Here is a 27,684-nt window from a genome sequence, read left to right on the forward strand (position 1 = left end):
ACATGGGCACCACACCTGGAATGCGAGGTCTGTGCTTAAACCGCCGCTAGTTGTCGATAGACCGGGATCTCTGTCGTCTTTTACGCTTTACCTTCCGGGGCAGCGGCACAAGCAGCCGTTTCTCGGGGCTTGAAGTACTCCACACGTCGGTCAGAAGTAAAAAAGAGTCACAGAACCAAATACGAGCAGTTTCTAGAGTTTCCGCATACCCACTTCGTCCCCGGGCTGGATTCCTGGCTGAGGCAATTGGCTGGGGCAGTCAAACAGGTGGGCTAGGTCCGAACACCTGATACGCTTCGCCTTCAGATGGCACCACCATCTTTATTGCCATTCTTTCTACGCGAACAACAGATCATCTTGATCAAGAGGCGCGATATTGACGACCGCCCAACCACCGAGACAGATGAAGCACGAGCCATGTCGGAAGCAAAGCGGCCAATGTTTCTGTTGTTCCGTGCTCGAAGAGGGCGTCTCAGGAAAATGCAGGACAAGCACCCTCAGACCATTAGCGTCACCTTTCTGGTTCATCGTCCACCTATAGTGGTGTTTGTCACAGTGGGCATCAGGATCTTCGCCAGACTAGTGGTTCGATAGGAACTGTGGAGCGAGCAGCAGGCTTCTCATCACGAGGCACCGGAGTGTCTTCCTGCATTTGGTGGCAGAGGGTCCGGGTGCCAGTATCTCTCTTTCCCTCTCCCCCTCCCCCTTGTTGCTCTGATCCGTGCCATGAGGTGTGCCGACTCCTGAGCTGAATCGATAAATACTGAGCCGGATTCCGCCCTCGGAGCAGAACTTTGTGCTTCGTTCCCACCAAGTTCTCTACTTCTTTCTTTCCTGCTCAAGCCTTGCTACTCGCATCTGAGTAGCACTGACCTACAGCTTTTGAGAGGAAGTGTCCACGCAATACTTTTCTGGAGAATCTCATGAATCCCCATACCGTGATCATGCCACACCCGATTTTTGGGCCTGCCACTCAACCTGTGAGTGCACAAGCCTTGATAGTACGAGGCTAATACGCTTAGGCAAACCATCACGCCCCCCGAGCTCCAGAAATCATTGGCGGTCAGATGTGGAACTACTGGAATTTCCCTCCAGCATGGCAGAGCTACGCTGCTGGTGGCGGTCCTCACCTGGGCTACGGCTCACAGCCAACTTTCAACCACAGAGGGGGTTTGGCCATGGCGGGAGAGACGCTGTCCATGAAACACACGCAGCTGCAGCAGGACATGATCTCTTGGGCACGATATTATCATGAGCAAATCCCATGGGCTGAAGGCTGGATAGCGGAGCGATGCCGCGAAAGGGTCGAAGAGGACAGATCGAGAGCCGAGAGGAGATTCTGGGAGGACGACCAGGAGCGGCTCGAAAGGGAACAATATGATAGGGAGACGCTCCTGCGGAGGTGTGCGCGCGACGGGGACGTGCTCCGGGATCGATATGAAGAAGACCGGAGTCGACTCGCAGAGATCCGTCGCCACGTGGAGGAGTATTACTACGGACGCGGAAAAGGGGGCCAAAAGACCCAGCGGGGAAAAACAAGTCACCAGACACAACAGCAGGCGAGGCCGAAACAAGGACAGAAAGGCTCTGCTGAACACAGATGCAGCAAGAGAAAAGGCTAGTGGTTGATGCCTTGGCCTCGCCTCATGTGCCCTTCCTCAATGAGAGCTCTGAAGATGTACTCGGCTCAACAAGCTTCCACGGCCCTGCATATTCAAACAACAAAGACCGACCCTGGGCTTATCCTGGGCCCGTCCTCTCTTTCTTATGTTACGTCGTCGAGTTGGTTTGATGGATGGGTGGATAGGTGGTTGAAACAATGCGCATCCGTTTTCTTTATTTCCTTTTGTGTCTGTGTTTGTGTCTATGAGATAGCATCCCAGACGGATTCCTAGGTCTAGGTAGGTAGGCAGATTAGATAGATACACGCCACTCGTTCATATAGCGAACAAAAATGGAATGCGATGCGGGATTACCATGGAGGTGGCCCCCCTTTCTAGGTGCTGATACCTCGTGCGTGAATTTAAAAGTGTCTCGTACTTTGTATCGAATGCTCGCTCTCGCCTGGTATGGCAGGGTGGACGTGAGATGTAATACGTTCGACACAAGGAACTCGTTGGGTGGTAAAGTGCTGGTAGGTTGTCGACTTTGCCTGGACTGACACCCATCGAATCATCCCGAAGAAAGAGTCCTTGTCGAGCTCTACAGTTCTTTTCCGTCTATAATTATGTACTGTGGCAGTGTACAGTACGAGTTGTCTCAGGCCCCTCGATTGACCCTTGGCGAGGATCTCTACCCGTCCCTTGTACAGACCAGGGCTTGATTAGCGAGGTTGTGAGGTCTAGAGTCGTTTTCGGTCTAGAAGGGTCCAAATTCAAGGGGCCATCAAGAGCTAGCTAACTAGTGACAATCGAGGTACTTCGACTCGTACGTATCTCAGCTATTTCAGCTGAGATCCCTTGGCGCTGGCCACAGACAAATAACCTTGAGCCTTGAAGCTTTTTGGTGTTGGTCTTCAACGACTTTTTTTACTTAATACTCGGTATGAATGACAAGATCCAGAGCTGAACCTCGCAGCGCACAAGGATAGCACATTTGGAGAGTGCAATGCAGTGCAGTGCAGTGTCTGGTCTGGTCTGCGATTGAAAGAAGGAGTATCGAGACTCAGAAGACATGTTATGCAGTGCGTGCATCAACGTGTTCCGGGAGCCGGATGACACCAACACCAACACCAACACTTTCAACACCATCGACACTATTGATCGCGGCAGACAGAATGAATACCTCGCCCCTGGAAACAGACGGGAGGCTCGCTCAGTCTCAGTCTCAGCCTCACGATCACCGTCCCCTTCCCCTGAATCGCCATTCTACAAGGCCACCCACCACAACCTCCCGCGGTTAAAAAAGTCCGCCCTCGATGGCTGCCACCTGTGCATGTTACTCTGGGCCGCCGCTCCACCAAGAGTCCACGCCTTCTGGGACGAGATCCTGCGCGACGACCGGCCCGCGCACTGGATGCCGTGTTTCTTTACCGTCGATAGAGCCGTTTTCTCCTCTCCAAGACCGTGTTCGAAGAGGATTCTGGTCGAGTACAAGTACTTTCTGGGGTTGACGAGGCCTGACGAGCACGCGAAACCTGTTAGGAGACATTTCAGGCTGTTGTGGAGTGAAGGTAGAGTCTTTCTTTTTCTGAGATGGTCTTGATTGCCTACGAAAGGACGCTCGTTTCTTGGGTCGGGGTTTAATACTATCTTTATGGGAACTAACCAGCTATCAGAGACAGAACCACTCCTACAACAAGCCCGGATCACGCCTACTTCTACTACGACTGCGTCTGACGAAAGCTGGAACACGTTCAAGACGTGGATGTGGACATGCATCTCCAAACACAGTCAATGTTCACCCCACTCCCTAAACCTGCGTCGGCGACAGCTCCCCAAGCGACTCCTCGAAGTCGGCGAGACAGACACGGTCCGGCTGCGCACGGTCGACAGCATCGGCGACGCCCACGCTATCGAGTACCTTGCACTCAGCCATTGCTGGGGCGCCGCTCCTCCACGGGTCATCCTGACGTCCCGATCCGCGGCCATGCTAATTGAGGGCGTCGAAGTTAGCACGCTATGTCGCACGTTCCGCGACGCCGTCGCCGTGACGAGGCGGTTCTGGGACGAGTTCGCCGTGCGGTACCTGTGGATCGATTCGTTGTGCATCATCCAGGATTCCGCCGAGGACTGGAGACACGAGTCGGCCAACATGGGCGACATCTACCAGAACGCATTCTGCACGCTAGCCGCCACGGCAGCAGCAAATGGGGACCGCGGCTTCTTTTCCAACCGCGACACTCGTCTGATCCACCCCTGCGCCGTGCCTGTGGTGTCCAGTACCGGGGAGAAAAGGTCCATGTACTGCGTCGACCACGAGGACTGGAATACGAACGTCTCCCAGTCACCCTGGAATGGCCGTTCATGGGTTCTCCAGGAGCGACTCCTGTCGCCGCGCGTGCTGCATTTTGGGGCTAGCCAGTTGTACTGGGAGTGTTCGAGGCTCGAGGCCTCAGAGGCATTCCCCGTGGGATTCCCAGACGGGATGGGCGAGCAGTTTAAACAGCTGTTGCCGTTCTCGGGACTGCCGACCAACATGGAGCAGAAGCAGCAAGGAATAAGTCCCAGCGGCAGCGGCAGCGGCAGCGACGGTGGCCGTAGTGGCCGTAATCATCGCCAACGTCGTCGCCGCGACGGCCCTTACGGCATCTGGGACCAGGTCATGGAGACATACTCGGCCGGCCAATTGAGCAGACGCACGGACAGGCTCGTCGCGCTGTCGGGGATCGCGCGCAAACTGCACCGTCGCCTGATGCGGAACGATACGTACCTCGCCGGTCTGTGGAAACAGGATCTCCCCTTTCAATTGCTCTGGGATGTGCGGGAGGAGGAGGACCATCACCATCACAGCCATGAACATAAGGACGTCCAGATATCACTGACCGCAGCGTCCACCATCAGTACCGCTATCACCAATGAATACATCGCGCCCAGCTGGTCATGGGCCTCTCGCCTCGCGACCGTGCCGTGCGATGCTGACCCGTGGTCCTCGCCGTCCACCACCACGCTGATCGACGTGACGGGCGCGACAGTGATTCCTCTCATCACCACTCACAACACCCACAATAATAATGGTGGTGGCGGCGGCGGCGGCGGTGGTAGTGGCGACCACATGTCCCAACTCCGCGCCGGCCACATTCGACTTTTAGGCACACTTGTGCGTTGTTCCCTCTCACGCACCCACCAGCCCGGGTCGGCGATGCCAGGTCTCGCCCTGAGAATCAACCACCGCACCGTCTCCGCCGCGATCTGCCGCCCCGACGACACCCTCAGCCTCAGCCCCACAACCTCCCTACCACCCGTGATATATTGTCTGCCCATCCTGCGCGGCTCGCGCAACGGCGTCCCGCGGTATAGAGGGCTCTTGCTCGTCCCCTGCTCGGGCACGGGCACGGGCGCGGGCGCGGGCGAGATGCAGTTCCGCCGCTGGGGGACGTTCACGGCCGATGCGCCGGGGGATGAGTTCTCGGGTCGAGAGGCGCACGCAAATGCGATGGCGCGGTGCGAGGGGGTTGGGGCGTCTTCTCCGGAGATGGGGATGAGGAAGAGGGATGAGATTACGATTATATGAGAAACTCTCTACATTACTACGTTACCTAGTGGGAAAAAGGGGGGAGGGTGGGTGCCCGAATGGCTCGTGGAATGGTCGACGTGTGGTACATATATGGGAAATACATGAGGGCATCTACCTGGCGTACCTACGTATAAGGAATGAGGTTACGAATGAGGTATGAGAAATGAGAAATGAGGAATAAAGTACAAGGTATAGGGTATGAAGTATAAGGTATGACTATGGCCAGGGGACAAGACATCCAACCTGCATTCAATTCAAGCAATTCAAGCAATTCAAGCAAGCAAGAAAGCACACGAATTCTCACCTGTTGGTATGATGACAACTGAGTTCCACCAGTCCCTAAGATTTCCTTGCGATGGTTTGTGGTATCTTCATTACCAAGTCCAAAGGACCCTTCCTTCCCCTTTCCTTCAAGCATTATATAGATCTATATACACTAACCCATCCGCTCATTCACTCACCGGCTCACTCACCAAAGTCCCTCATGTTTCCTCTCAATAAATGCTCACGGTCAAGAAATTCTGCCCGATAATGTCTGTCATAGCTTCAATTCGAAACAGGATCCACATTGCCCATAGCCCATATCCCAGGTCCCATAGCCCATATCCTAATTGACACGTTGCCAGTGCCGTCGCCTGTTGTCGTTGCCGTTTCCGTTTCCCAGAGCCAACCCGTTGAAACCAGCCCAAGCTCTCCCGCTCCCCAAAAGCAAAAAGTACATTTTCTCCACACACACACACACACACACACACACACACACACTAAGACACTCCTACACTCACGCTTCCCCATGGCTGTCTGCCCCGCGCAGGGGCTGCCACTCGTCTGTGCGGCTCAAAGACCCCCGTTTCCAAGGACTGCTGAGACGCTCACCAAACGACATGCTCCCGCTCCCCGAGGGTGGTTCCATGGGTATGAGCTCCGGTCCGCCGTGGGCGTGATGTGAGTCCTGTCGCCGATCGTCCAGCACCTCTCGGAGCCCGCTCAGCTCGTACATGACGATCACGCGACACACCAGGGTGGAGGCCAGGTATCTCCCCACGACGGCGGTGGCGTCGCTGGTGGAGATGAAGATGAGGCTCGAAAAGACGAGCGTCCCGTACACGATGTGCAACACGGTGCCCGTGGCGGTGAACCACGAGAGGAAGATGTACAGGTACGTCTCTTCCTTGATCTCCAGTTGTGCCGCTTGTTTTCGCGAGGCCGAAGGGGTGAATTCCGCGCACAGCATCTGCCACAGCCCTGTCGGTGGCTTCTCACTCGGTCGGATAACGATCCGGGTTCGGCAATAGACCGACCACGTGCCAAAGAAGTGTACGGCAACGGCCAAAAATGCCCAGAGGGCCGGGAGGTATGCGGTCTCTGGCGCAAAGGAGCAGATGGTCTGAATGCAGATCTCGTAGCTCACAAAGGCCAGGTTGACGACCGCGGCAGCTGCCATGACGTACTGGAACACGGAGATGAAAAACCCCGACGACCAGCCCATTCGCTTGATCCGGATGGTCCTGGGTTTCCTCTCCAACAGCTCCGTGGTGTCAATGTAGTCGAATGTGCGGATGGGCGAGACGGCTGGTGCCCCAGCGGCGAGCAGGAAGGCCAGAAATGGTCGTCGCAGAGCCACTAGGCCGACTTCCACGGTGGTGGACCCAACAAGACCCAGAGTCGTCGGTAATAGACCTAGCAGCACAGCAGCGGCCGCCATGTTGGACTTGCGTGTTTCGTTCAGATTCTCCAGAATGCAATCGATGACCGGCGTGACATATTCGCTCAGATAGTCTTTCGGGGCGACCTTGTGCAAGTAAGTCCGGTACTCTTCCTGACAATTATCTTCCATGATTTGCTCAAAGACTTTTCGGTACTGGCCATACCAATGCGTGAAATGGACGGCAGCGGTGGATGTCGAAACCAAAGAAACAAACACCAATAGAAAGAAGCACAAACGCGATGCCATTTTGGGCGGGAAGATCTATTAACCTTTGGGCATGAGTTTCTGGCTCCCATCAACGAGACTTCGAGGCTGAAGCCTGAGAATATATGGCGAGAGCTCGCACCGTTCCACGCCGCAGTGGACTTATTTTTGTCCAAGGTGCAAGCAAAAAGAGTGATAGGTGTGTTGGCGGAGCACACCTAACGCACACCTGGGCTGCTTGCAACATATCGAGCCATTGGTTGCGACTCAGTTCGAGGGCCGGTCGCAGGGTAGTTCGATGGCTGCATAGGCGGATCTCCGTCTTGGAGGCCTGAGCGAGCAATGACTGATGTGTCTATGCATGCTGAGAAAGAAGCGTCGAGGTGGGAGGCCAAACGCGGGGGCTCATGTGGTTTTTGGGTGGTTTCTGAACCAAACCGCCCCCAACCTGCAGCGAAAGGCGATCGCGGCGTGGTGGGGGTATTTGGTGTTGTCGTCCTCGTGTCGGAGGAAAGTGGTTTCTCGTGAGTGTCTATAGTGGGATGGTGCGTACGCCATATCGTCAACACCTCTCAGAATTGATACCCCTGTAAGTGGAGGCGGTGCCTCAATGGTAAGTACTTCGTTTACACAGCAAAGACTGAACAGTGGATGAGGCGTTCGCTCGGAGAAACCAGACCAGGCGTGCTCGAGGTGGTACAAACTCGTAGCAATGAGCCTCCCTCGCTAAACAAACAGCACTGCTTCAATTCGGCAGCTGGAATGATGGTGTTCGGCGTCCAGGGCTGGAAAATTAGGTGGTTGGGACTCAAGGGGTGAAGCGTCCACAAGGGGCGTTTGGTGCAGGAGTCCATGACATAATCGCCCCCTTTTTGAGGCTGAATCACTTTATTGTCTTTGTGTTGACTCTGGTACCGAGCACAGAGAAGACTCTTGCCACCCTTTCCCTTCCCTGGTAGCTGTCGAGCGGTTAATGGCCTAGGGCCCAATGCCGAAACCGGTACTCGCCTTGTGCCTCGAAGAATGTCACATATGTACGCTGTCTGAGAGATGAAATAATGGTGAGCGACTCGACAGCCAATGGTTGAGCGTCAAATGCCTGCGCATGTCAATGGGCGCAGCCAGGACTTTTTTTCCCCGCCTGCGGCCTGCGGCACCCACTCATCTTCCACCCTTTGATAATCCACAATGCCACCCCCCAGAGCACCTTCTAAAGCTATCCGTTATCATCACATAAAAATACCTTATTCCTTTATTTGCTGATCTGCGATCCAGCCATCGCCTGTGTCGTTTCTTTTTCCGCAGGTCCTTTCGCGGCAATGAAGCGCGCAGGCTGGCAGAGGATTGTCCTGCTGCGGTCGAGTGGGACTTCAACCCGGGGCTTGGGCGGACATCTGATCAGACCAAGATATGGCCGCGCTGAACCAACTCGGGGTCGTTCGCGTTGGTCCACCAAACATCCAGCCATACTCGGGACACAACATTTCCGTCCGTTCAGTACAGGGCCACTGAGACAGTATACCGAGGACGATGGCGAAGATGATGCTGGCACGTATAGCGAGGCGGATTACGAACACGCCGTCATCTCCACGTTCGATCTCTTCTCGATAGGCATTGGGCCATCGTCTTCGCACACTGTCGGTCCCATGCGTGCGGGCAACATCTTTGTCGCGGATCTCGTGGAAGCGAACCTCCTGCATCGAGTCCATAAGATTCGCGTTTCCATCTATGGCAGTTTGGCTCTGACCGGCGAAGGACACATGACGCCGTCGGCCCTCCTGCTCGGCCTGGAGAGTGCGGACGTGGAGACGGTCGACACTTCATACGTGCCGAAGCGGTTCATCGAAATCAAGTCGACCAAGAAACTCTTCCTGGGCCGGGGCTTGCCGGGACACAAAGGTAAAGAGATTGCCTTTGACTACGAGCGCGACTTCATTTGGGAATGGACCAAGAAACTGCCTCTACACAGCAACGGCATGCGTCTGATGGTTTTCGACGCCGAAGGGGACATGTTGGCAACCAATGATTTCTTCAGTGTCGGTGGCGGCTTTGTCGTCAACGGCGCCCTTTCGAACAATGCGGCTGCCAACTCAGAGGATCTGGCCCCGCCGGATAATAATGACTCCTCAGAAGAGTCACACGATCTAGCGACTCAAGATTCAGGGCACCATCCGGCTGATCTAACAGAAAACATGTTCTACAAGGAGATTCGTCGAGCAGATGCCGCGGGAGATCGGAAGACAGGGCTCGGGATTAAACTCCTGGACGGGACTAGTGAATCTGACGAGCTTGGCTTGGAATCCATGGGAAGCGCCCTTTCGACCGCGTCGACTGGTCCCACGGACATCGAGGCCGAAGGCGCCCGCACCTCTGGCCCTCGTCAGCCTCGCTATCCATTCCGCGACGCTGCCAGCTTACTACATTTGTGCCACAAACACAACCTGACCATTGCACAGCTGGTGTTTGAAAACGAAAAGAGCCACGGGAATTCCGAGGATGAAGTATATCGAAAGCTGTTTCGGATCTGGCGAGTCATGGATGAGAGCATCCTCGAAGGTGTTCAGGCACCGCTCGACTCGACGCTGCCGGGCTCGCTCAAGCTGCATCGACGGGCCCCGGCATTGTACCGGCGACTCACGAGAGGTCTTTATCCTTCGCACACGCAAGGAGCCCAAGATGTCGATCCTGCGGGCACCCTTCCTTCGAACACGCACAATGCATCCCTACCCCACGCGACTGCCGCAATGGTGACTCAGACACATAATCGCACAGGCATGCGACGGGCACCCCGCGTCCATGGTGCTCTTGATCATCCCATCCCACCGCCCCCAAAGCGCCGCACCACGTTCCCGGCTATGGACTACTTGACCGCGTATGCAATTGCTGTCAACGAGACCAATGCGGCGGGAGGACGAATCGTGACGGCGCCCACGAACGGGGCGGCGGGTATTATCCCTGCGGTGCTCAAGTACACGATTGAATTCATCAGCGACGACCCCGAACGCGACGTGCCGACCTTCCTGCTTACAGCTGCGGCCATCGGCATGCTGTACAAACGGGGGGCGACCATCTCCGCCGCCGAAGGCGGGTGCATGGCCGAAGTTGGGGTCGCGTGTTCCATGGCGGCAGGCGCGTTCGCGGCGTGCATGGGCGCGAGTCCCGAGGCGGTCGAGCAGGCTGCCGAAATAGGCATCGAGCACAACCTGGGCCTTACATGCGACCCCATCGGCGGCCTAGTGCAGGCGCCGTGCATTGAGCGCAACGCCCTAGGCGCCATCAAGGCAATCTCAAGCGCCAACCTGGCCCTCAGCAGCGAGACCGGCACGCAAAAGGTACGTCTAGACGACGCCATCCGCGCCATGCGCCTGACTGCTCGGGGCATGAGGAACGAATTCAAGGAGACGAGTCTGAGTGGGCTGGCTACGAGCGTGCCGCTTCATATTCCCGTCAGCGTTCCCGACTGTTGAGTGAATGCGTTAAGATGAGTTGAGTCTTGTCAAACTGATGGATTCGATTCGACTTGATTCGATCAGATGCCCAACAAGGCTCGTCGATTGACCTTGCTTTGGGACCGCGCGTCACATCGCTTCGCTTCGCCATTGTACATGTTCTCGTCCAATCACTCGGTATTGCGTGCGCAGGATAGATAATGTGGGCCGGAAAAGAAAAAGCGATAGAATGAAGGGGCTTTGTCCTTTTTCGGGCTGGGTAGGTGCAGTAGGTACCTAAGGTGCTCTGGTATGTCAAAATATCCAGTGATTGGAGCTTTATCAAAGTACGGGATCTAAAGGATGTACTTGTGGGTGCATCTCTACCACGCCAACGGTGAATGCAGTTGAAGTGGGGGATTCATGATCTAGCCTTATGTGTGGATCCAACCTTCTTGTACGAGGTAGTCATTTCTTCGTTGTATTGCCTTGGATGTCGATGCTGATTGCGGTAGTCAAATCAACACAGGAGGCATTAAATAGCACCACAAACTCTCCAATTTCGTCTTTCCAGAGACACGAAGATATCTCCATGCCATTTCATATGTGGCCTCGTACTTGTTACGGCACCGCGATCCGCAGCACGTAACGAGGATGACGTCACTGGTTCAGGTACAGACCGGACTGGCATCATTGATCTGCGCGAGGAAGAGAAATCGCTCATGACGGAGAGAGATGGGATTGAAATGAATGACGATGAATGGGGGCTCTATTACCTTCTTTTCCCCCATGACTGCGATTTAGTCCAACCTTTTCCTTTAACTACTTATTCAACGTACTAAGTCGAGCCGAGTTCAAAGCATTCCACACGACCCAGCATACCTTGTCTAGAGACGATAGCAACCTCCCCAGAACCTCAACAAGCAAGCTCTCCTACTGAGTTCCTCCGAGATCGCGTACATCTTTCAAAACCCACCCCACAAACCCAAACAACAATGCCGCCCCGTCTCCCTCGACGACACTTACTGTCCCTCGCACGCCCGTTCCGCCCAGTAACCACCACCTCCTCTCGAATCCGACCCATGTCCACGACCGCCCCCCGCGTCTTGGCCGCTCATCAAGACCCCGACCGGCACCCGCACCCGCAGCGTGACGCGCAGATGGACCGCGAGAAGATGAACCCGGAGGCGAACGAGTACTCCAAGTCCGGGACTGACGACGCCTCGGCCGCCAATGAGGAGGCCGCGTTCAACCCGGACATCACGGACCCGCAGGAAGCCAAGAAGAAGGCCGGCGAGGGGAACCAGGTCAACCCGCTGGACGCGAGCCCGGCGAACCCGGAAATCAGCCGGGGGACGGCCGAGGAGGAAGGCGGCGCAAAGAAGAAGATGTCGGAGGGTGGCGGGGGGAGAAAAGGTGGAGGCGAGGCGGGGAAGGGTGAGCAAAGTACTTAAAAAAATGCCACCGGTCTGTGAGGCTGCGAGTCTGCGAGTCTGCGAGGTTCGTCTCGAGAGCTTCAGAACCGGGCTAGAGCACCAGTGTGACGTTGTACATACTTGACGTTTGGGAAAATTCAAATCGATGAAAAGAAGGAGTCGATCGTGTATTATCCTCCAAAAACGCGCGCACATATGGGTATCATTCCACCTTTACAAATTATCCAACACTTCCAGCCTTGATCGCAACAACACCCGCCCATCCATTAAACTGACTTCCATTCCTTGTCTCCAAGACGGAGGATTTCCTTCTGGTCAATCACCCACACTTTATCCTTGACTTCTCCCTTTTCAGCCTTGATGGCTGCAGCGACAGCCGCTTTGGCGATGACTTCTGCGTCTTGAGCCCAGGAGTCCTTCAAGGATCGATTGAGTCTGCCCAGTCCCGATGCGAGGCTTTGGAAGAGCCCTTCCGCGAAACGGTGCTCCTGGCGCTTCCCAATGATCAGGCCCGGGCGGAGGATGATGGTGTGGTCAAAGTCGAGAGCCTTGACGTGCTCTTCAATCTCGCCTTTCATCTTGGGGTACGCGAAAAACGAGTGCGGGTCGGCGCCACCGGAGGAGATCAAGACGTAGGTCTTGGTGCCTGCCTCCTTGGCCGCTTTGGCCAGCTCAATGTTCAAGTCGTGCTCGAGCTTGTACTGTTTGTCGAACCCGCCCGCGGCCGCGCGCGTCGTGGCGAGGCCACAGAAGAGCACGGAGGCGGGCGGAGACAGCGACGAGACATGGGCGGCCCATTTGGAGGTGTCCTTCTCGATGAATTCGTTGACCGGGATCGATTCACCTGTCGCAGCGGGCGGAGATCGTCGAGCGATGACCTCGATGCTGGAGAATTGAGACGCCGGGTTTGTTCTCAGAGTCGACAGGATGAAAGAGCCCTGTGTTTCGCGGTGTTAACAGTGTATCTATGATGGCCATGAATGAATGGCTGGAACATACCACGAGACCCGTGCTACCGAGAATAAGTGCTTTTGCCATGTTTTCTTTTCTTCGGAATTGATGGATTAGAGAACCAAAAGGCGTTGAAAAGCTCCCTTTTCTGGGTGTTCTGATTATTTATTTCGAGGTCTGTTTGGCCGAGTCGTCAAAGGCGCACCAAAACCGGCCGGCAGCTTCCGTGATGTTGTCGTGGGGTTTGACGAATCACGAAAGAGTCTCTGGACGGGCGCCCAAACCACCAACCCAGGCAACAACCAAAGTCGCGGCAATGCTGCCATAAGAAGTTAGTGTATCTTGGCAATTATCACGCCGTTGTCTTGAACTCTTTCTCCCCCTTCGTGAATGGACCCTGCGTCTCTTAATTCCGGTTTTCCTGAACGTCTGTGCGTCTTGTCGACAGGTCAAGTCTGTCTCCATTTCCGCAATTTTCGACATTGGACTGGTCAACCATGAGACAATGGTGACTAGGTCGACGCTCCTTCTCAACGCGATGCAATACCATAAAGATTCATCTATGATGTTCCCTCTGCTCGGCCTTTGGTATCGGCGATAGGCTTCGTGATGTCAGCAAGCTGGCCCAGCCTGCCAGTTGCTGACAGTCATCGATATCCACTCCTTATCACAAGTACACCTCCGATGTTCTTAAAAAAGGTTTGTTTTTGAGACACATTGACCTATATGATGTCGAGTGAGCGTTCTGACTCCGACTGCACATGCATGTCCCGAGGAAGACCAGATGTGAGTGATTGAACTGGATTGATATTGCCCCGTCTAGACACGAGATTCGTGTCGGCGCTGCTGTCTGAGACGGCTTATTATGTTTGATAATCAGCTTCCCAGCAACTTATTGCACTGTCTACAAAATCTCCTTCCACAATGACCACGAAAGGCTACACCGACTTGTTCAGCCTCGTGGCCCAATTGGGAAAGACGGGCAAGCCGCTGATTGGTGGATACTCTGTTCAGCCTCGCGCCACGTGACGGTGATCCAGATCTTCTTTTTCTGCGCTAGTGGAATTGCGTGATCGACCCTCCACCAATTTTTCCCTCCGACGGCATCTTTTCTGACTGCCGATCGATAACGCCATTCAAAAAATGAATGAGGTGGATGGAACTCGGTCGGCAGTCGGCCCTCGAGGGTCTATTCATTGTAAATGCGTTCTCCAAGGTAGGTTCACCTCTTTTCATTCCTCATCTCTGTCTGTTCTGTGAATCTCGCAATCATGCGTCTTGAACTACCCTCTTCCAACGGACCAGCGCCGGGGAGTGACTCCAAGACGGCCTCGCGTGCCTCAAGGAACCTCCCCTTCGGCCAGGCGCCGTCCCTGTCCTCAGTCGCCGGCCCTACCTATGTGACTGCCCAGATCCTCGTCCAGCAGGTCGCCTACGCTCTGTCCGACAAGATCTTCTCCTACTCTCCAGAGACATTTGATCTCGACGTTGCCGCAAAGTCGTGGGCAGAGGCACAAGAGGCGAACATCAATGGCTACACCACTGGGGTGCAACAGATGCAAATTCGGAATGGAGCAGGATCAATTGCCCTCGGTTACATGTTCTCCAAGGACTTCGACCTGAAGAAGAGACACATTCCTCAAGGACTCCTTGCTCCGACATCAGCTCTGAAGTTCTTGCGACCTGTATTGGATCAGCTATCCCTGCTATACTCCGTCAGCAATCCATTCGTGGCTCATGTGGCGGCACTCGACTACGAGGGCGACAAGAATGGTGGTCTGGTCTCGGATTATGTCTCTGCTTTGTCTGCGGCCGAGGATCTAGGTCTGGCTTTGGTTGCCAGCCAATCCGCATACGAGACGCAGCACATGTCGCTGCTTGCCACTCTGCTGGCTCAAGACCTACCCACGCTCCACGTTTATGATGGTCTGAGAATTGGGAGAGAAACCACCAGGGTCATTGACATCCTGGACAAGTCTGGTTTGGGCAGTGCATACAACTCCATCCTGGCCTCAATCTCGGATGAGGATCGAAAGCATTTAAACGCCGAAGGGAAAGCATTGAAGACACTCCGAGCTCTTAACGACGAGCTTGGAACGGACTACAAACCATTTGAGTATTTTGGTCATGAAAACCCCGAGGTCGTCCTGGTTACATTCGGCTCGGTCGAGTCGTCGCTAGCCGCACAGGCAGCATCGGTCCTGGCCCAAACCGGTAGCAGGGTTGGAGCCATCAATGTTCGACTGTATCGACCGTTTGCGGAGGAACAGTTCTTGAAGCTCATTCCCAGAGGCGTGAGGACGGTCGGTGTCCTCGGTCAGGTCACCGACTCGCAGGCTGTGCAGGAGACGGGCGTTCATTCCCGGCTTTACGAGGATGTGCTTGCGGCTGTCTCCTACGGAGTGGGACTCCATGACCGCCCAGAAGTGCAAGAGCTGAAATATGCCCGGGCTGAACGATGGACACCCTCGTCCATCGCCTCACTCTTCCAGATGCTTCTGGGTAAGGCTGCGGACAACCAAGGTATCACTACATTCTTGGACAACTCTGTGCAACGTTACACTTTCTGGAATATTGACGACGCTGCAGCTGCATCTGCAGCCAGCTACTTGGCGGAGGCGCTTGCTACTGAATCGGCTCAGAACGTCACAGTGAACACCACCCACGACAACTCTATTCAGGGAGGTATTCACCGAGTCGATATCCGAAAATCTCCCAGAAGCCTTGACGCAGCATATCCCATTACCTACGCCAACACTGCTGTGGTCACAGATGTCAAGCTGCTCGAGCACATCGACGTGGTCCAATCTGTTCAACAAGGCGGCAGCATTATTCTCCTCTTGCCTGGTGTCAAGGACGAAGATGTTGAGAAGAAACTCCCTGCGGCATTCAAGAGATTGATCGCTGAGAAGGGAATCAATCTCTACCTGATCAACCCTGCCAACTCTGCTCTCCCCACCGAGAACCCCGAACTGGAATCGCTCATACTCGAAGCCGCCTTTGTCCGGGTTGCATTGCGAAACTCCGAGGAGACTGGTCTACAGAAGCTCGCAACTATCCACAGCGATCTCGAGACCCTTAAACAGGTGGCAGCTGACCTCGAGAAGACTCTGCGCCAGGTTGAGGTCCCCAAGGAGTGGGCGGAGGTGGAGGAAGAGGAGAAAGCTGCATTGCCCACCAACATCTCTCCAAACAGCTTGACGTCCTTTGACAAGGCAGAGGAAGAGCCACCGTCCCTTCTCCGCAGCTGGCAAAAGGCGGCCAAAGGCCTCCTTTTCAAGGAAGCTTACAATGCTTCGAACGTCCTCCGTCCCGACCTGCCCGTGAAGACTTTCACAGTCCACGTCAAAGAGAACCGTCGCCTAACTCCCCTGACCTACGACCGCAACATCTTCCACATTGAGTTCGACCTCGGCAGCTCCGGCCTCAAGTACGACATTGGCGAAGCCCTTGGTATTCACGCCGAAAATGACCATGACCAGGTCATGGATTTCATCAAGTGGTACGGGCTGAACGCCGAGGACGTCGTGGAGGTTGCGTCGCGTGATGATCCGAGTATCTTTGAGAATCGCACAATCTACCAAGCGCTGATGCAAAACGTCGACATCTTCGGCCGTCCACCGAAGAAGTTCTACGAGGCGCTGGCAGAGTTTGCCGACGATGAGAATGAGAAGAAGAACCTGTTGACACTGGCGGGACCAGAGGGCTTCAAGGAGTTCCAGAGGAGGGCCGAAGTCGACACCGTCACGTACGCAGATGTCCTGCTCGAGTTCCCCTCTGCACATCCGTCGTTCCACGACATCGCGCGGATCGTCTCGCCGATGAAGCGACGTGAATACTCGATCGCGTCCTGCCAGGCCGTGACTCCGACCTCGGTCGCCCTCATGGTCGTCGTGGTGAACTGGGTCGACCCCAAGGGCCGCGACCGCTTCGGCCAAGCGACCAAGTACCTGTCGAGTCTCAAGGTCGGGGCCCCCGTGACCGTCAGCGTCAAGCCGTCCGTCATGAAACTGCCGCCCAAGTCGACCCAGCCGATCATCATGGCGGGTCTGGGCACGGGTCTCGCGCCCTTCCGGGCCTTTGTGCAACACCGCGCGATGGAGAAGGCGCAGGGTAAGGAAATCGGTTCCGTCCTGCTGTACATGGGCTCGCGCCACCAGCGCGAAGAGTACTGCTACGGCGAAGAGTGGGAGGCGTACCAGGCCGCGGGAGTCATCACGCTGCTCGGCCGGGCTTTCAGCCGCGACCAGCCCCACAAGATCTACATCCAGGACCGCATGCGCGAGACCCTCGACGACATCGTCAAGGCCTACATCAAGGAAGACGGCGCCTTTTACCTGTGCGGCCCGACATGGCCCGTCCCGGACGTCACCAACGTGCTCGAGGAAGCCATCGCCAAGGACGCAAAGGCGAACGGAGTCGCCAAGAAGGTCGACACGAGCCGCGAGATCATGAAGTTGAAGGACGAAGGACGATACGTGCTCGAGGTGTACTAAAAAAAAAAAAAAGTGCACGTGCGCGATGTTTTTGAAAGACAGAAAAGAAGAAAAGTTTCTTAACTATCTATCATATCTAGCGACTTGGTGACACGTCATATCTGATAGCGATAGCGAATACATTAGAACAACAAAGCAAAATGCATAGAAATTTACTTGAGACTGAGACTGAGACTTTCGCAAGCGTTTGCCAAGTTGATAAACCTGTACATGTAAGTGTAGGTAACAAGCAAATTGCACGCTGTGCTCAGTACTCATATATATACTCTCCCTGAAGGTGTGTGGGTGTATGTATATTTCTCTCTCTCTCTCTCAAACACACATGTTATATACACATACCTACATGCCTATACCTATACACTTGGATAAATGTGCTCAGTATTGATCGTACTATAGAAACTGGTAGGTCAGGATGAGATGAGAGGAGAGGATAGCCTCGACACAGCCTGAACCGTATCATTCATGCTTTCCTCTCAGAAATATCTTTTCTTTTCTTGCTCTAAAAATTCTGGTTCTCGCTTTCTGCTACTTTTTGAATCCAAATTAAAATCAACCGCATGCATGCTTTTCTTTCTTTTGCTCCAGAGCTAGCTTTTTGCTCTCCTCGTCGCTCTCGACCGACCATATCTTTTTGGTACTCTTACAACCTCTCAACCTACGATACGTCGACACGGGCCTGTCTCCGTGAGACCGCGGATGGCCACCTTGACGTTTTCTAGGATCGACCACCACCTCTGGGCGAGTCTCGTCCCGCCTCAGCCCGCTTGATTTCCTCGAGAATCAAATCCCGTGCAGTCAGAACGCCATCCTCCTTACCCACAATCGTGATAGCTTCTCCTTCCTCGCCCCTGTTGGAGTTTCTGTTCGGAACTTGAATGTCACAACCAGACTGTCTCCGGATAGCATTAATCGTCGAGCCACCCTGCCCGATGATGTGGCGGTGAAGTCTAGGGTCTGGGAGGATGAGGAAGCCGGTGTGTTGAGGTTCGGCAGCCTTCTGAAGCAGTGACTGGATCTTGTCTTTAGCCTTGGCGACAGTCTCGTCGGTGGCATCTTTTCCAGCCAAGATCACCCAGGGGATCTCCCCAGGTTCACTGTCCGATCCCTGCTGGTTAGAAACAATATCCCATGAGTAGGCCTCCTCCCCAGGTTGATCAGTGATCAGCGGCATATCACCATTCGTCGTCCGTGTCCGTGATCCGCGGTTGGCAGCCGGCTTTGGTGGCGGCCTCTGTCCACTGTGATCGACACGAATGCCATCCCGAGACAGCTCTCGGAATAGAGCACCATTTTTGGACACAATATGATGCAGAGACCGTGGAACCATGATTGTTTCGCCCTGAGGCTTGGATATCATCCCTTGTATGCGCTCCTTGGCCTTGGCGACATTTTCCGGGCGACCGATGATTTTGACGCCGGTGTGTCCAGTGCCCACTCGAGGTACATCAAGGATGACACCGAATTCTGCTTCAAGTTTCTTTCGAATGCTACCATTCGGCCCGATCAAAGAACGGTGCTGGCTGATCGGGACATCGATTGTCTCGGTCGTTTGGTTCTCCCGCTCATCCACGAAGGCTTGAATGGCGGCGAGGATCCTCTCGACGACGTCAGCCGTGCCCCTGACGGTAAGTTCATCAGACTCGTCTCCTTGCCGAGGGAACCGGACGTGTTCTGCACTAGTACCGGTGCCACCCGCTTTAGCGACCAGGTTTTGGATATGAGAGCCTGTAAAAAGTCAGCATGTTATTTCATGACTGGGGGTGACAGGACATACCGCCAGCTCCAATGAGGGGACGGTGATGCTTTCGGTCCACCGTCAAAGTCCGGGTAACAATGTTATCAAAAGCTTTAGCTCGCTTCTCCAGCTCTTGTTTGGCCTTCTCGACTTGTTGCTTGGTGCCTTTGATTTGGATTGTTACACGATCAGCGCCATCAGCCTTCGGGATATCGATCTGCGCTCCCGTGTCGGCTCGGAGCTTCTCCATCTCCTGGCCACGTCTGCCAATGAGGGAGGCAATCTGCCCTTGTGCCACAGACACAGTCGCAGTGTGCGAATTGTCGACCAAGTACTGGTGGAGACTCAGCAGCTCGTCACGCACCTTCTCGGCCTTTGCTCGAGGTCCTCGTATTCTGATCTCATCATGAGGCTGACCGCGACCAACGCCAGCTTCACTCGCAGTATCGGCGGCAGAGGCGTCGTCGCTAAACTTCTGCACCCTCGGGAAGTCAATCCGCACCGTGTTGTCGACCTTGCTTTGAATTTTCTGCAAGTTCTCTCCGTTTCTGCCCACCAACATACCATGGAACTTGGGGTCAATTTTGATGGCGAAATTGACTTCATCCTCCCATTGCTTGGCTAGCCGTAGAATTTCCGCTTTGCATGCCTCGGCCTTCTTCGCCGGACCTTTGATGGTGACATGTCCATCCTCGCGAGTGTCGATTTCCACGTCATGCTTTTCACGCAAAGCCCGGATGTTGGCACCCTGTTTTCCGATCAAGTTCTTGTTAAACTGTGCGGGGAAAGCAAAAGTCGTCGTGTATCCACGCTCTTTCTCATCTTCTTCTGCCTCTCGGAGGAATTCTTCGATCTTCTGGCGGAGTTCTGCGATATCCGCCTCGCTTGGACCACGCAGATAGACTCTTTCGGATGGCGAGCCTCGGGAGACGCCATTGGCTTGTCGTGGACCGCCTCGAGTGCCACCAAAATCCACTTGAACCGGGAAAGATTGCGGAGGCATAGGTCTAGGCTCGTTGTTCACGAATCTCTTGACCTTGTCCTGGAACTTCTTCGGGACGTGGATATCCTGCACTGAAATGCCTTGGTGAGGAATATTGGTCAGCAACAGTGCCTGTGCCTCCTGTAGGGCTTTCTCAAATTTCGCCATTTCAGTCTGGGTGGGTTTGTTGCGAGGAATCGCAAAGGGCTGATCCCGTGAAGGTCCCTCGTAGACTAGTACGACGGGATCTGAGCCGTCCTCGGGCACGATCATGTGGACACCCAAGTTATCCCTCAGATTGGCTGCATGCATTTGCTCGAGATGAGGATGGAAGAAAGGATCGACCTCGACCAGCTGAATTCTTGCCGAAGGATAGGCCTGAGTAATTTTGGCAAGCTCGTTGCGTGCAGAAAGTGCCTTCTGCGGGTCGTTGCTAATGACAGTCCAGCTCGGAGTTGTACTGCTGCTCCGCGGGAAGATGATTTCGGCGCCATGAGATTTCATGAATTCGCGCTCGATCGCTTTCTGTTGAAGATACTGTGCAAGTGCTCTTGAGTGGCGCTCTGGGCCTTGAGGGGCATCGTCGAAATGCTTGCGCATGTCGACGGCCCGATTGTGTTTTCGGGACATGAGTTCTTCGGCCAAATTCCGACCGGCCTCGAGCTTGTCTCTTGGACCGATGATATGGATATCCTCCGTGTCATGATTAGGTGGCGGCAAAATAACAGCACAACCGGTCTCCTCTAAGAACTTCAAGGGGTCCATCCCGCGCTCGCCGACAATGTATGGATGCAGAATCTGTTCAGCGGTGAGCTCTTCGAGGAGGAGCTCTTTCTGGAGCTCTTCTGCCAACTGCTCTAGCAATAGACGTGCTTCTATTGTTGCAGCTTGATCACCAGAAATGACAATGTGATTATCTCCATGAGGAACAAAGGTAGGAGGTTGATCCACCTCGGCAGGCCGCGGTGGTGGTTGTTGCTGCCACGTATGGTATTGCGGCACGTTGATGCGAACGTCGCGTTCTTGCTCCAACTGTTGGAGTCGGTCTGCGTGACGACCAGCGATGAAGGGATAGAATTCTGGCGGAATATTGCGCACGGGAAGATCGACCTTGGGCTGCAGTGACTTGACCTGGTTTGAGATTTGCTCATAGACTTGTCGAACCTGAGCAGCGTTTCCACGAATCTCGACCACATCAGTCCTGACATCCTCGGGGCTCGTCACAGGCTTGGTATCACGATCAATATGTATACGGACATTGAATTGACTTTCCAGCTTCTTGATGTTTCCACCGGCTTTGCCAATGATCTGCGCGGAGACGGTGGATGGAATTTCCAGTTTGACTTGTTTCTCAAGCGTCAGTTCCTTGGAGACGTACATCAGGGCCTCGGTGACTCGCGCCTTGGGACCTTCGGCAATGAATTCAGTTCGAGTCGCGAAATTGGTGGACTTCGGAGTGACGATAACGTTGAATTTCTTCTTCACGTCGTTCAAAACTCGTGACAGGGGTTTGCTCTTGTCCAAGTCGGCATTGTCAATCTCGAAGGAGTCACGGTATCTTCCGGGAAGGACAACGTTGCTGCGTGGGCCGGCTGTAGTTACTGGAGTCCGGGCACCAGACGTAGAGTTCGGTGTTGGAGCACCAGAAGACGTCGGTCGAGATCCCAGGGCGGGAGAGCCGTTTGTTGGAGCAGCTTTGGCAGATGCACTGGCAATCCAACCGGGCTGTCTGGCGGACGCAGCAGTGGCAGCTCCCAAAGCCGGAAAAGCCTCCTCAGACTGAGTGTCAAGCACCGGAGGTTTTTCAGTCGCCTTCTGCTTCCCAGCAGCCTTGGCCGACATTGGGGCATTGCCAGTCCCATTGGTTGTGGTTGTGGCATCTTCCGCCTCTTCTGCAGCGTGATGGGAAGGGGGCGGGTGTTGAAGATCGTCTTCATCGGGCACTTCTTCGACAGTCACATGATGCGCTTCTGCGGCCTCATGTTTCTCCTGCATGAGTTGAGCTGGAGTCTTGGTCGTGCTGGAGCCGGCATTGGCAGTAGAATCTTCCGTTGCGGTGGCCATGGTGGTGGTGGTGGCTCCGAAGAAAGCCTCGAAAGAACCGTTAGGGGAGGAACCGAAAGGGCAGGACGGAAACCGAGAACGCTTTGAAAGGTCAGGGTGAGGCAAGCATGAAGCTCTTCCCACAGACTGTCTCAAAGTATAAAGTTAAGGCAAAGTGAATAGCAACCTCTGTCACTATATCAAGGATGCGGTAAGAATAGTAGAGAAGAAGTGAAGTGTCGTTTGGTAGATCAACACAAGGCGAGGGAGGGTTCCCATGCGGAAAAAGGACGCTTGGTGTCTGGTTATATTACGGGTTGTGGAGAAAGGCACCTGGCGCACCCACAGCATCCACTAGAGGAATCCCCCAGGCGTCTCGAGGCCCTTGTAAGTTCCGATGTTCGAGTTGGTTCCTTGTTACTTGTCTCGGAACGGAGAATTAATGTTCCCGGCACCGGACTCTCTGGATTGGAAAAACATATATCCGCCTCACTCTTCCCTCCCACGTCTTGCCCTGTGTCTCTCTCACATCAATCACTTCCGCAGTCCCTCCCATTCTCCAGAGAATTGCCCAAAAGTGACCCCAATGATTGCATTGGTATCAGCTGTTTGCAATGCAGCCGCACCCCTTGTTCACCCTGGCACTCGTCACGACCTGCCTTGCTGTTTGGCCGCAACCTGCTGAGATCCAGACTGGTAATCGAGTATTATGGCTTGATTCAGCCATTCATGCAACTCTTCGCTGTGAAGAGCAAACTTTTGAACTCTATGGCCCTTCTGGCTTACAGGCTGGCCCTTTAGCCAGTGTGCTCAACGGCGCGTTCGAGTTCACACAGGGTCTAATGGATAAGCTCCAATTCCCCTTTGTGCACAGAAACAACAGCGGCCAGCCTGTGTTCTCTGAGAGGTCAATTGTGCAGAATAGCGTACGCGAAACGATTCGATCGATTCAGAGGTCCAAGTTTGTCCCCTGGAAGCTTTACAAGCGACATTCCGCTTTCGAACCAGATTCACAAGCTCCTCGTCATTACATTTCCACATTGGATATCCAGCAAAGTGCTTGTCCAAAAGCAGAACCACTCGTTCCGCAAAGCTATTTTGGGAATGATGAATCTTATGCGATTGAAATTGACGAACACGGCATTGCTTCCATCAAGTCCAACTGCAGTATAGGGACGATTAGAGCCCTGCAAACCCTTGAGCAGCTGTTTTTTGCCCTCTCGACAGAATCGGGGTCCTACACACCATTTGCACCATTGAGCATAGTGGATAGAGCTAGATGGCGCCACCGTGGGTTGAGTATCGACATAGCCCGAAATCCTTTTGATTCAAAGGACCTGATACGCACAATTGATGCTATGGCAATGGCTAAGTTGAACAGACTGCACATCCATGCGACTGATTCGCAAAGCTGGCCTCTCGAAATACTTCCTTTCCCAGACCTGGCCCGAAAAGGAGCGTATCAGCCTCATCATGTTTGGGCTGCTGACGTCTTTCGTGAGATTCAGACGTATGGTGCTACGAAAGGTGTTTCGGTCTTCATCGAAATTGATATGCCCGGGCACACAGCCTCTGTAGCATATGCATTTCCAGACTTGATTGCAGCATTCAATGAACTGGATTGGTCAACATTTGCTGCAGAGCCTTTGAGTGGCCAGCTTAAGCTCAATTCTTCGGCTGTTCACGAATTTGTGACCACTGTCCTTGACGACCTTTTGCCGCGAACACGACCTTATACCTCTTTGTATCACGTCGGTGGCGATGAGTTGAATCTGGCGGCGTATCTCCTTGACGACACGGTGAAGAGTGACGACCCGAAAGTGTTACAGCCGTTGCTACAGAGATTCATTGACAATGTCATCGACGCATGCATTCGCCACGGACTTCAGCCAATTGTTTGGGAAGAGAGTAAGATTCCCCTGGAGGGTGTTTGGGTGTAGTGACATCTTTGAACAGCTCTGGTCCTTTGTTTGATGCTAACCACACACTAGTGCTTCTTGACTGGAATCTAACACTACCTTCTGTCTTGGATAATGCTCCGTCGAGGCAAACCTTGGTTCAAGTCTGGCGGAATAGCGAGCGGATTGAAGAAGTGTTGAAACGAGGCCATCGAGCAATATTTGGAGACTACCATTATTGGTATCTTGACTGTAAGTGCAACCCGCTCGGATACCAGACGCTACTGACCATATAGGTGGCTTTGGCGTCTTCCTCGATCCTTATCCCTCTGGCAAGTCGCCGCCTGGAGTCCCTTACAACACATCTGGCGGATACCCTAGCAGACTGAAAAAGCCATACCTTGACTATTGCAATCCCTACCACAACTGGCGGCAGATGTATACCTACAATCCACTGGGGAACATTAGCACCCACCTCCAGGAGGGCATTGAAGGAGGGGAAGTCTTGATGTGGTCTGAGCAGACTGACTCGAGCGACCTTGATTCAAAGTTGTGGCCCCGAGTTGCCGCAGCCGCAGAAGTACTGTGGGCCGGGGTGAGAGAAGAATCCATGCTTGAGGACGCCACCAAGAGACTGGGAGAGTGGAGGGAACGAGGGGTCATAGATCTGGGGCTCCGCATGTCTCCAGTCACCATGACATGGTGTTTAATGGAAGGTGGATGCAACCTATAGCGATTGACTGCGATAAGGAATGGTGATCGAGTGTTTGAATGAAGATGAGTATCTGGTGGTCTGGGATCAATCGTCAAAGAAACACCAAGGCTGACCTAACAACTGGAAAGGGGATTTCCTTGCGAGATGGGATGCCCGTCATTGGCCCATACGAACAGTCTAAATCGGAAGACGTACTTCGTAAGATTCTAAACGGAATACGAGACCATTCTGAAACTTGCTCGCTGTTGGCGAAATCTTGGAATGGACCTATCACTCTATTTACTCTTCGTTCGAGCAGCTCTAGAATATCAGGCAGAATGAAGAGGGAAATGGTGATGCCTGATTCACTTAGTCTGGTGGCATGATCTACAGGTTTGTAGTTGGTAATGCAATGTTGGTGGGTGGTTCGGGATGGTTGCCTGTTCCCCCATAAGACGCTCTTTTGGGAAATAAGAAACTTTGACCCCAGACTCTGGCTCCATCCCTCACAAGTAATCAACTTTGGGCTAGGATAAATCCCCGACACCCTGAAACATCTGGACTTTTGTTGCCTCTTCTCTGAATTGACATTGGTTCGTGTTTTGCGCATTGATCAGTTCTGTACAACGTACGAAGTACAAAACTGGGCTCTCGCAAAGCATCTTTTGCAACCATGATGTTCCAACTCCGTCCATGGCAATATTTCACGCTCGCGGCACTCCTAGCGTACGTCGCCTCGGTGTACATCAAGAGATACAGAAAATGGAAGAAGGTCGCCGCCCTTGGCAGTGAAGCGCCGCGGGTCACAACTCGGTTCATCTTTGGTCAGGCTGCTCTGTTATCATACCCAGGACATCAAATCATACTAATGCCACCCCCCGCTCTACAGGCCTGGATTTTCCTGTTCATTCGACACTGGCGATCCTCAGAAACGAAACACTGGAATTCTGGGACTGGATCTACGAACACACCGGCACTGACAGTAAAGGAACGGCCTCGTACACGGCCGAGCTTCATCTGCTGGAGGATGTTCGCGTCATCTTTACCGCAGACCCAGAAAACACCAAGGCCATCTTGACGACGCAATTCCAGGAGTTTGGTAAAGGTAAGTCGTGATTAGGTTTGGTCGTGACGAAGAGGACCTCGATGGGTTACTGATTGCTAACGGCCTGGCGCAAAACACGACAGGCGAACAATTCCATGAGGAGTGGCAGGACTTCCTAGGCGATAGCATTTTCACCACTGACGGGCAGCAATGGCACAACTCGCGACAACTTATTCGTCCAATGTTTATCCGGGAGAAGGTCGCTGACCTGCCATTGATTGAGACTCATGTCCGCAAACTCATAGCGTTGATGGGTACGGGAGACGGGAGTGCGGTCATGTTGAACAAACTGTTCTTCCGATTCAGCCTTGATGCGTCCACCCACTTTCTATTCGGACACACCGTTGGCAGCTTGGATAAAGAACAGTCTGCTTTCGCTGCTGCCTTTGACGAAGTTCAACGCGTCCAATCCCTAGAGGGCCGCTTGGGGTAAGAAATCTGACCATCACTCGTCTTTGTTCGCTCAGCTTATAATTTGCGCAGGCCCTTGAAGCACTTCCGCAGCAAGAAATCCTTCTATGATGGACTGAAGACCATGGAGCGTTTCATTGAGCCGTTCATTGATGAGGCACTTTCATTGACTCCGGAAGAGTTGGAGACCAAGTTATCTCGCTCAGACACCTTTATCCACGCACTGGCCCGATATACCAGAGATCGAAAGGTTATGCGCGATCAGCTCGCGGCATTGCTGTTGGCCGGCCGCGACACCACGGCCGGAACACTGTCCTGGCTTTTCCTGGAATTGGCCAAGAATCCTCGCGCAGTCGAGAGACTTCGTGCAGAGATCAAGGAAGTCTTGGGAAACGATGGTCGACCGCCAACCTATCAAGAGATCAAAGACATGAAGTATTTGACGTACACCATCAACGAAACCCTGCGGCTCTATCCGATAGTACCTTTTAATGTCCGTTCGGCACTCTCAGATACTACATTGCCTCGAGGTGGAGGGAAAGACGGCAATGCACCGGTGGGTTGTCCAAAGGGAACAGTGGTGGGATACAGCACTTTGTCGATGCAGCGAAGAAGGGACTTATATCCGCCAATTTCGCCGTCGTTCCCCTACGACCCGCTGGAATGGTGGCCAGAGCGCTGGGCGACCTGGACCCCCAAAGCGTGGAACTTCATCCCATTCAACGGCGGACCCAGAATATGTATCGGACAGCAATTCGCCATGGTAGAGATGGGATACACGATCGTCAGGATCCTGCAGGAATTCGACCAGATCATTGATTATGGGAGCAAACGGACCATGCATGTAGAGATTATCCTGACGCCAGCAGAGGGCGTGAAAGTGGGATTTCTCAAGAGTGAAAAGAAGAGAGAGAAGGCTTGAATCATTGGCCCTTTGGACGGGGGCCAGTCCATGTCGTGACGAAGCCGGCACTAAAACATGAGATAATGACTGGATCATTCGGTGTTGGTGGATGGAACTTGGGGAAATTGACGAATATGCATTGAAAAAGCAGCGAGACACGATGAGGAGGAGGAGAAATCTCCGGCGCTGATAAATCAATAAAAAACATCGAAAATATCTGGCCGCTCTAAGGCTGAAAACTGTATCACGTGCGAGTTGATCAAAATACTGCGTCGCCTTCTCGTTGTTCTACCATCACATACTGCACATTCCCTATCCACTCGGTTTCATCGTAGAACCCCACGCGCGTTTGTCACTCTACCTTGTTCGACGGGAGGCTCGCTCATATAGGCTCACTATCTTCAACAAACATTCAAAAAGGTGCAACAAAGGACCGTTCTGTCATTGTGTCGCAACAACCATAAAACCGCGATCAATCCATTTCGACCCTCCTAGGGAGGCGAATATCTTTTCTCCA

General features: G+C 53.7%; 9 protein-coding genes across 9 annotated transcripts; 6 read left to right on the forward strand and 3 right to left on the reverse strand.

Annotated features, from left to right (window-relative positions):
- Positions 1-944: 944 nt before the first annotated feature.
- On the forward strand, positions 945-5,172 carry AYO21_02208 (hypothetical protein; the record flags this gene model as incomplete). Its single annotated transcript, XM_022652188.1, has 4 exons — positions 945-980; positions 1,023-1,486; positions 2,685-3,172; positions 3,278-5,172. The coding sequence occupies 4 exons, from the start codon at positions 945-947 to the stop codon at positions 5,170-5,172; spliced, it is 2,883 nt and encodes a 960-aa protein (XP_022515574.1).
- A 781-nt stretch (positions 5,173-5,953) lies between these two features.
- Positions 5,954-7,126, reverse strand: AYO21_02209 (hypothetical protein; the record flags this gene model as incomplete). Its single annotated transcript, XM_022652189.1, has 1 exon — positions 5,954-7,126. One exon carries the CDS (start codon positions 7,124-7,126, stop codon positions 5,954-5,956), a length of 1,173 nt encoding a protein of 390 aa, XP_022515575.1.
- Positions 7,127-8,403: 1,277 nt separating this feature from the next.
- Positions 8,404-10,551, forward strand: AYO21_02210 (L-serine ammonia-lyase; the record flags this gene model as incomplete). Its single annotated transcript, XM_022652190.1, has 1 exon — positions 8,404-10,551. The coding sequence occupies one exon, from the start codon at positions 8,404-8,406 to the stop codon at positions 10,549-10,551; it is 2,148 nt and encodes a 715-aa protein (XP_022515576.1).
- A 956-nt stretch (positions 10,552-11,507) lies between these two features.
- Positions 11,508-11,966, forward strand: AYO21_02211 (hypothetical protein; the record flags this gene model as incomplete). The annotated part of the gene is made up of 1 exon (XM_022652191.1): positions 11,508-11,966. The coding sequence occupies one exon, from the start codon at positions 11,508-11,510 to the stop codon at positions 11,964-11,966; it is 459 nt and encodes a 152-aa protein (XP_022515577.1).
- A 248-nt stretch (positions 11,967-12,214) lies between these two features.
- AYO21_02212 (hypothetical protein) lies at positions 12,215-12,986 on the reverse strand (the record flags this gene model as incomplete). Its single annotated transcript, XM_022652192.1, has 2 exons — positions 12,215-12,886; positions 12,948-12,986. 2 exons carry the CDS (start codon positions 12,984-12,986, stop codon positions 12,215-12,217), a joined length of 711 nt encoding a protein of 236 aa, XP_022515578.1.
- Positions 12,987-14,170: 1,184 nt separating this feature from the next.
- AYO21_02213 (hypothetical protein) lies at positions 14,171-17,395 on the forward strand (the record flags this gene model as incomplete). Its single annotated transcript, XM_022652193.1, has 1 exon — positions 14,171-17,395. The coding sequence occupies one exon, from the start codon at positions 14,171-14,173 to the stop codon at positions 17,393-17,395; it is 3,225 nt and encodes a 1,074-aa protein (XP_022515579.1).
- A 715-nt stretch (positions 17,396-18,110) lies between these two features.
- On the reverse strand, positions 18,111-22,176 carry AYO21_02214 (hypothetical protein; the record flags this gene model as incomplete). The annotated part of the gene is made up of 2 exons (XM_022652194.1): positions 18,111-19,120; positions 19,170-22,176. 2 exons carry the CDS (start codon positions 22,174-22,176, stop codon positions 18,111-18,113), a joined length of 4,017 nt encoding a protein of 1,338 aa, XP_022515580.1.
- A 593-nt stretch (positions 22,177-22,769) lies between these two features.
- On the forward strand, positions 22,770-24,786 carry AYO21_02215 (hypothetical protein; the record flags this gene model as incomplete). The annotated part of the gene is made up of 3 exons (XM_022652195.1): positions 22,770-24,063; positions 24,147-24,305; positions 24,350-24,786. 3 exons carry the CDS (start codon positions 22,770-22,772, stop codon positions 24,784-24,786), a joined length of 1,890 nt encoding a protein of 629 aa, XP_022515581.1.
- A 634-nt stretch (positions 24,787-25,420) lies between these two features.
- AYO21_02216 (hypothetical protein) lies at positions 25,421-27,185 on the forward strand (the record flags this gene model as incomplete). The annotated part of the gene is made up of 4 exons (XM_022652196.1): positions 25,421-25,571; positions 25,637-25,852; positions 25,936-26,281; positions 26,336-27,185. The coding sequence occupies 4 exons, from the start codon at positions 25,421-25,423 to the stop codon at positions 27,183-27,185; spliced, it is 1,563 nt and encodes a 520-aa protein (XP_022515582.1).
- Positions 27,186-27,684: the final 499 nt, after the last annotated feature.

This window comes from Fonsecaea monophora (assembly GCF_001642475.1).
Source record: "Fonsecaea monophora strain CBS 269.37 chromosome Unknown Scaff9, whole genome shotgun sequence".
NCBI classification, from domain to species: Eukaryota; Fungi; Ascomycota; class Eurotiomycetes; order Chaetothyriales; family Herpotrichiellaceae; genus Fonsecaea; species Fonsecaea monophora.